This window comes from Ipomoea nil, unplaced genomic scaffold (assembly GCF_001879475.1).
Source record: "Ipomoea nil cultivar Tokyo-kokei standard unplaced genomic scaffold, Asagao_1.1 scaffold3109, whole genome shotgun sequence".
In the NCBI taxonomy this organism is placed as follows: Eukaryota; Viridiplantae; Streptophyta; class Magnoliopsida; order Solanales; family Convolvulaceae; genus Ipomoea; species Ipomoea nil.
In genome coordinates, this window is record NW_017619537.1 from 89,133 (window position 1) to 98,211 (window position 9,079).

A 9,079-nucleotide genomic window follows, 5' to 3' on the forward strand; every position below is an offset into this window, starting at 1 on the left:
AGTTTAGTATGATAACGAAATGGTTAGATTATTCATAGGATTCTGTCTGGCTTTAGGGGATTTTTAAAATATTTATTTAATCTCATATTCAAAGAAAGCTCCTAGGATTCTAGTCGCAGTCTAATGATTTAACTTGTGAAATTGGTAACGTTAAATTATAAAATTATTATGATTTATGTATTAGTGGATTATTATTTTTGCGTGTTGGGACCATTGAATGCAACATTAGAGGCGTTAAAAACAACATAGGTCACCGGCCCACCAACCTCGGCCCTGCCGGCGTGGGCTTCTGGTTCTAATTAATTAAATTTCCTTTAAAATATGTAAATATATAAATAAATGAATTTAATTTTATGAGAAATTCTATTACAATTGTTCAATAATAATAATAATAATATCATTATTATTATTCAATTTAGTAGATTGAAACTGGTAAACGAATTACTAATGCAATTGCAATCAGTCACAGTTCATAGTATACAATGAAATATATGCAAGGATAACCAAAGAAAGCTACTAACACTGTACTATATCAATTGTTATACTGTGCAACCGTGTTAATAAATTGCATAAGTATATATTCATAATTATATATTCAGAATTGTATAAGTATATATTCATAATTACACGTCGATTGGAGTTTTTGTTAATAAAAAAAAAAAATTGATTGGTGGAGTTAAACGGTGCCACCGCCCACCGTGCCACTAATAACACCGTTATTCTATCATATTAAACGTTGTCATTTTGCAACGGTGTGCACCATGCACAACATAATTTGCAGTAGTATATATGACTGACCAAGAATAAGTATGGCTTACCAAACCGTTGTATCTCAAATGCTTGTTATCATTCAATATATTATATGTTACACTCTTTCAACCAACGCTGCAGACAATAACCTCAAACTAACACATGTTTTACCTTAAAGAACCCAAACCTTTCCATTTGACTCACTAATCATACCTAAACTCAAAACATGTTTTATCTTAAAGAACTCAAACCCTTTCCAGTTGACTCTCTAATCGTACCTAACACTCTTAACATATCACATCATGCATCTTAACTTTGTGGTGAGCGGTTGTGGCCCACAAATGAGAGGTTTCAGATTCGAACCTCAATATGGGGATATTACTTTTTGTACTTCAATATGTTGAGAAAATATGTATGAACATATATTACATTGTAATAGAGTCACTTTCATATAGGAAAATGAGAATGAAAATACAAAGTAATTTAAACAAATAAAAACATAGGAAATTATGTATATAGTAGATACAAACACAGGCTCTCTCTGTCAATAAGATATTCAGATAATCAAAGGAAGCATTTTAAGGCCATGGCCCCACAAATCTCATTTCTCTCTCTCTACTTAGCTATAGAGAGAGAAACTAAAACGCACAGCATCTTGAGCTTCATAGTCCATACACTCTGTCTCTGTCTCTATATAGTAAAATAATTAATTTAATGCATATTTTTATTTATCACTAATAATATTTATTAATTTATATAACAATCATATATTTATATTTATTTACTGGATATATGTATGTATATATCTAATCGCACTGGGAGGAGTGAGGTGTTTGATGTGAGAGAGGGGATAAGCGGATAGATCGGAGATGGCGGAGTTTTCCGGGGATGAAATTGTGGCGACGGGGTTGCCGGAGTTTGGTTCCGGCGATAATGGCGGCAATGAGCGGCCGGCGGCGTGGGAGGCTGGTGCTTCGGCGACGCTGACGCCGCTGACGATGTCGGCTTCGTTTAAGGATGGAAAGGCGTCGCGGCGGAGGGCGTCGGTGAGGCCGAGCCTGGACGCGGACGAGTTCATAAACCTGCTCCATGGCTCGGATCCGGTGAAGGTGGAGCTCAATCGGCTGGAGAATGAGCTCAGAGGTCAGTAATGCCAGCTGGATCCAGTGTGATTTGGTCCCGAACTGCATCGTTTGTGATGCCGCGTGTAGATATTTATTGGGGTTTGCTGTGATTGATACGTTGCCGTTTATGGCTGTGCAGATAAGGAGCGGGAATTGTCTGAGGCTCAAGCTGAAATCAGGGCCTTGAGGTTATCTGAGCGCCAAAGAGAAAAGGCTGTTGAAGAGGTTTGGCTTCTCTTTTTAGTACTACCTCTAACTTCTTTCAAAAAAGCAAGTTTAGTCATTGGTATTAGTGTGATTGATGTTTTACGAGCTCAATCTGATCTGTCTGCGTTACATTTCTAGTACATACTCATTCTATGAGTGGTACTCATTGATGTATTATGCTCAACTTGAGCTAGTGGATTTTGAGAGGTGGGAAAAAATGTAAAAAACAAAATAGGGGCAATGCTTTTATGATTTTCTCATTATGGATGGAAATCCAATAAAAATTTAGAGGTTAGATTTTATGAAGTGCAGTTTAAGTGATCACAGTTAATGACAAATTTGATGGATTAGGATAAGCATTCCCCTCTTAGCATTGGTCTTTGTACTTTTGTGATATAAGGTTTATAGGATAACTGCATTGCTACTCTGTTGATTCGAAATGTGCTTTAGATATTAGGATTTGGTGGTTAGACTGTATTCCTTTCTGTTCCCCACGACAATGTTCTCTCTTAAAAACATGATTCCTCTAAAGAGATCTTTTTTTTTTTTTTTTGGGTGGAAATATTGATTACATTTACCACTAAAAATTTTACTCTGATAATTCATTTAGATATATGTGAATGATTGTGGCACTTTATTTTGATATGTTCTGTAAATTAAATGCCTCTGATATTCCGATTGCAAGTTTTTGCTTTTCGAAAACCTAACATATTCTGACTCCGATTTACAATGCTTTTAGCTCACTGATGAATTGGCAAAGGTTGATGAGAAGCTCAAGTTGACAGAGTGCCTTCTAGAAAGCAAGGTACTAAATGAAGCCCTTCTGTTAAACTTGATTTCCTTCATCCGCCATATTAAAGCTGTATGTTAACTAGGGAATCTTCTGCTCTTGACAGAACCTTGAAATTAAAAAAATCAATGATGAGAAAAAAGCTTCTATGGCTGCTCAGTTTGCTGCTGAGGCCACTCTTAGGAGGGTTCATGCTGCTCAAAAAGATGATGATATGCCTCCAATTGAAGCAATTCTTGCTCCTTTGGAGGCTGAACTCAAGATAGCTCGGCAAGAGGTTATTGTTCTATCTTTCAACATTGACAAATTCAGTAAAACATACTCAATTATCAAAAACTTGACTTGATTTTGGCCTTTATTCTCTCCAGATTGCAAAGCTTCAAGATGATAACAAGGCATTGGATCGCCTCACAAAGTCAAAGGAGGCTGCTTTACTTGAAGCTGAGAGAACAGTGCAGTCAGCATTGGCAAAAGCTTCAATGGTGGATGATCTCCAAAACAAGAATCAAGAATTGATGAAACAAATAGAAATCTGCCAGGTAGTATGTTTGTGGTGTTGGTTTGCTTTCTTAATTAGTGTTTTTTTCTGGTATAGTTTTTTTAATTTGTAATTTAATCCCAAAATACTTCAGGAAGAGAACAAAATATTGGATAAAATGCACCGCCAAAAGGTTGCAGAGGTTGAAAAGCTTACCCAAACTGTGCGTGAGCTTGAAGAGGCTGTTCTTGCTGGTGGTGCAGCAGCTAATGCTGTTCGGGATTACCAACGCAAAGTTCAAGAGATGAATGTAATGTGCAAAAAATAATTCCATGCCTGATAAGTCCAGAGTACCATGTATCTTGAAATATGTTCTGTTTAATCTGTTCCCAGGAAGAGAGAAAAACTCTTGACCGGGAGCTGGCACGTGCGAAGGTCACTGCAAATAGGGTGGCCACAGTGGTTGCTAATGAGTGGAAAGATTCTAATGACAAAGTAATGCCTGTAAAACAGTGGCTTGAAGAGAGAAGATTTTTGCAGGTATATTAGTTGTCGATCACAGCCCTTAATTGACTTGATGTTCTAATTGTGATTCTATCTTGATTAATGAATTTAATGCATTTTGATTGTTATGTTTAACTGGGTTGTGGTGGCCACATCTTCTAATGGCACAGGGGGAGATGCAACAATTACGAGATAAGCTAGCAATTTCTGAACGAACTGCAAAATCAGAAGCCCAGTTGAAAGTATTGCTTCACCCAATTTAATATCTGAGTTGTAACTCAATTTTCTATTTATGTCCTAGTTTAAATTGCACTTTACTATTTTCCCTAGGAAAAATATCAATTAAGGCTTAGGGTTCTAGAAGACACATTGAGGTCATCTAGCACAAGCGTTCGCAGCACTCCAGATGCAAGAAGCTCAAGCAATGGTGCTTCACGTCGACAATCATTGGGTGGAGCAGAAAATATTTCAAGATTGACTTCTAATGGCTTTTTGCCCAAGCGATCACCGTCCTTTCAAATGAGGTCTTCTGGGATCAGTTCTGTCCTGAAGCATGCGAAAGGGACATCAAAGTCATTTGATGGTGGCTCAAGGTCATTGGACCGAGGTAAAAACCTTCTTAGTGGAACTGGTCCAAATTTTAAGCTCACTCAGTCCTGTGATGGAGCTAAGGATAGTGGGCCTGAAAATAAATGGAAAGAAAATCAAGATGAAAAGCCCAATGACTTGCAAGTAACAGAAACAGAGGATACTGTCCCGGGAGTATTACACGATTTGCTACAAAAGGAGGTGGTTTCCTTGAGAAAAGCATGTCATGAAAAGGATCAAAGTCTAAAAGACAAGGATGATGCAATTGAGGTTATTCTTCCACACCAATGCTACTGACTTCTTCTATGATTTGTTTTTGCTAAGTTTGTTCCATTATTACTGTTTAGATGCTAGCCAAGAAAGTAGAGACTCTAACAAAAGCAATGGAAGTTGAGGCTAAAAAAATGAGAAGGGAAGTTGCTGCAATGGAAAAGGAGGTTGCTGCGATACGAGTGGAGAGGGAACAAGAAAATAGGGCCAATCGACTTGGAAATTCAAGGGGTTCTGTCAACAGTTCTCAGATGATTCCTGGGAGGTATGCTTTTTATGTTTGTAGTTTTTAACATAATATTGTGCTAATACCTATTATGTGTAACATTTGCATTCCAGGAAGTGGGAATATTTTCTTTCCTAAACTTGACACTGCAATATCTTTATTATGTCTGCTTCTTGTTGCAATGCTTTTCACTGTTTTATGATTTCGTACTTTCTAACATGAAACCAGTTTCATAAGTTAGAAGTTCATATCTATCCATTATTTTGATTATCTTTCCCTGCTATAAGTTGATGGATTTTGTTATTGTTCTTACTATGTTCAATTTATCAAGCTTATGCATCCGAACATGTGCGTTTATAGACCTTTAGAACTATATTTAATATTAGCCGACCTGCCCTTTATATAGGTGAGTGTTAAGAATCAACGCGAATGTCTAGAGGGTTATAAGTTGTGTATTCAGTATTAGAATACTGCTCCCAAGTTGAATATTCATACGAATGGACAAAAAGGTGCACAGATTATTTAGATGTTGTGACTCTAGAAGATTAAAAAAGGATTTAGGGGAGTATTATTTCTTTTGAATTTTGATCGAATGAGTTTTTAATAGTGTTAGAAGTTAGAACTGCAATATACATTTGTAGTTAATAGTAGCATGACAGTCTTCTTATTTAGTCATCTAGCTGGAGCTTAGAAATGGTTATTGAATGGTTGATGAAAAGGGGATATGATATTAAGCATTATTCTTCTGTGCTTCTTGATCAAACATCAATACTAATGTTGGTCTTCATTCATAGGATGGTGTCTCTGAATGTGAGCATTTAATTTATGCGATTATAACATTAATATGAAGTTTGTATCATGATATACAAACATTAGTATATATTATAACAACACACACTGAACATTTTCTAAAGTACTGTGTAATACCTTACGATTCTTCTTGTGGGAACATTTCTCCTGTTTTTTCTTGTTTTTTTTCCCCTTTAAAGTGTATTACCTTAAATCCTTAATATTTGCAGGAGTGTAGTGGCAAGAAGTAGGGTAACGCGCACCACTCAATAACAAACAAGGCACTTCCTGCGTACAGCTGTAAGCAGTTCTGCATAATTTGGCCTCTCCTATGGTTTTCTTTACCATTTTCCTATTTCACCTCTCCTATTGTTTATTGTATAATTGTAACAAGCGTTATGGCAACCTTAAAATTAGTCAAAAGAAGAAAAAAAAAACCATAGACGAAATTTGCTTTGCTTCTGACTTAGATGTGATCCCTCCACTAAGAAACCAAACCAGTAGGAAAGAAAACTAAACCTATCAAAGTTGACCTAACCTTTTGTTAGAAAAAAATCTGAGTGGCGGTGGTCATGTGGATGATGTATAGGTAGCTTGTTGGCATTCATTTTGCCCAGCTTCTCTTTAGTCATGTTTGCAGTCTGTATTTGTAATCTGCAGCTAGTGTGATGATATGTTATTGGTTCGGGTTGGTTGTATCAGTGTTTATTGTAATGTGATAAAAAAGATAAGGTTTTTGAGCTACTCATTACTCTCACTCCCCCACTTTCTTGACTTGGATTTTACATCTAAAAAGTTTCATTGGAAACTTTATTATGATAAAATTTAGATGTGGATGAAGTCTGCAACTAAATTCAAGTGTTATGGTAGTAATGTAGTATTATATTATCATTATTCATTATAGCAAATGTCTATCCCGATTATTGGATACAAACCGTGATAATATTTGTGTAATATTGAAATGGTTTTCAATTGTACTTTATTGTGTATGGTTTTATTGTTATAGTCATTGAATACTAAATATATTCTAGCAAGATTATTTGTTTGTTTTTTTTTTTTGGGTGAGATACTGATATTTGAATGCATGATTAAAGGTTCTAGTCTCGAAAGATATAATTATTATAGCTAAGTATAATTTATAATTATTTAGTAGTGTTGAATTGAAGTTTTCTAAAAGTATAAATTCTATGTTTGGTAGGAGCAGTCTTTGTTGCTTTACTGCTAATTGATGTGATGAACTTTCCGAAACAACTCAAATTTGAAAAAGACGTATCCGTCAGGATTTACGTTAGATTTGGAATAGGAGTTGTCCTTAACTATTATTCTAAGGATAGAACTCCGTATATAATGCAGTTTCAAAAAAGGAAAGCCCCCCTCTTTCTGTTATGCTTTACCGACAAAAATAATGTTATCCACTTATTTTCTCTGATTTTCATTTTGTTGTTTGCTTGTTAATTTAATGGGTATTGTTTGGTTTTTAAAATTTATTATTTTATTTTACAGAAAATAATATTTTTTTGTCTTTGAATTACAGAAAAATCATTTTTTGGGGTCATTTACTTGTGTTGTTACAAAGTAAAATAGTTTCTCTTGTTTCTCAATTATTTAGATAGTGATTTTTAAAATTCAACTCTAGTAAAATTTATCAAATATATACCCTTAGCAAATTTGTTATCGAATATATACCCTATTATTAAGTAATAATTGCAAATTTCTTATAGTATATAATACGGAGTAATATAATAATAATGTGAGGCAGATGAGATTGGTGGGGGGTTGGAGTGAGCGAATAGGGGCGGTCGGGAGGAGCATAGTGGTCAAAGATAAGAGGATATTGTTGTCAGTGAGTCCACGTGGTGTGGCGTTGTGCTTTGTGTCAGACTTTCTTCAATTCAAAGCTCAGTCACGCTGCTTCACGTGCTCTTTTCTTCCATTTCAAGTCAACATTCGTTCTCTAAGCTCCTTTCCTTTCCATCTTTTTAAACCTTCACTCTAACGCTAAGAATAGGGTCCTAATTCCTAAACCAACTGGATTCCATTCCCTTCCTGCGTGGGCTTCTGTTGTGCCAAATGGCCCAACTACTGCGGCAAATTATGCTGTGCATCCGTATGCACCATGCATGGTGCATACGGATGCAAAAACGACGTCGTTTTAATAAAACGCGCGTCTCTCCTTAAAAAAAAAAATAGGTTCGATTCCCAGCAACAACATATGAACTAAAATTTCATAATCGATGAACTATAATGTTCCATAATCGATGAACTATAATTCCATAATCTAATCTATGAACAAAAAATTCCAGAATGAATGAACTAAAATTCCATAATCTATAAACTAAAATTTCAGAATCGATGAACTACAATTCCATAATCGATGAACTATAATTCCATAATCAATGAATTATAATTCCATAATCTATGAACTCAAATTCCTGAATGAATGAACAATATAATGTTGTTGCTGGGAATCGAACCTGAATTTTTTTTTAAAGGAGAGACGCGCGTTTTTTAATAAAACGACGTCGTTTTGGCATCCGTATGCACCATGCATGGTGCATGCACAGCATAACGATTGAACTACTGCTAATGATTTGTGGCCCAACATATGTTGAATATTGGGCTCTCTTATGGCCCAAGAAGGCTGTCAACCAAGTGCCCCTGTCCAGCATTTCTCTTATTTATGATGGGATTATTCAGATAGAAATGATGAAGAGATGATGATTGATATTATTATTGATCAATCCATGATGATTGAAAGTACATAATGATCAGATGTATTTATAAGAATACAAAGAGTTATAGTCAAATAAAAATGATAAATAAGAATACTCTTAATAATATAATGAGAGAAAAAATGAATTCTAATATGTTTAAATACAGAGTCTTAATATTTCAAACAGATGTATGATGTCAATTGCCATTGTCTGGAGATAGGGTTACACAATAAATTCAAATTATTTTCATTTTTACCCCAGCAAGTAAAGAGGAAAAAGAAGCTGAAAACGGGGAAAAGGTTTGTTTGTTTTTTTTTTTTTTTTTTTTTTTTTTTTAGATAATTAAATGATTAATTAAAATGGGTACCCCATTGCGCCAAAAGAGAGCATCTAATTAGTATGCGCATGCAGATGCCATTAGGAAAGGGGATGGATTTTTATTTTTATTCTTTTATTATTCAATGCTTGTTACGATATTATAAAGAAAAGTTTTAGTTTAGAGTATAACTTAACTAGCTAATTAAATTAAAATAAATTTATAAATATTTGGGGCCTGTAAGTCACTTGAGGCATATCATAGTAATCAAAGGGACCTTGTACTTTTACATTCATCATGTATATATCATCAAACTTGACAAA

At 35.0% G+C, this 9,079-nt stretch overlaps 1 protein-coding gene across 1 annotated transcript; it reads left to right on the top strand.

Moving 5' to 3' along the window:
- The first annotated feature begins 1,382 nt into the window (after positions 1–1,382).
- Positions 1,383–6,472, top strand: LOC109166855 (microtubule-associated protein 70-1-like). Its single transcript, XM_019315747.1, has 11 exons — positions 1,383–1,893; positions 2,014–2,099; positions 2,821–2,886; positions 2,978–3,148; positions 3,240–3,410; positions 3,504–3,659; positions 3,743–3,889; positions 4,024–4,095; positions 4,184–4,711; positions 4,789–4,976; positions 5,957–6,472. The coding sequence occupies exons 1-11, from the start codon at positions 1,620–1,622 to the stop codon at positions 5,997–5,999; spliced, it is 1,902 nt and encodes a 633-aa protein (XP_019171292.1). The 5' UTR covers positions 1,383–1,619; the 3' UTR covers positions 6,000–6,472.
- Positions 6,473–9,079: the final 2,607 nt, after the last annotated feature.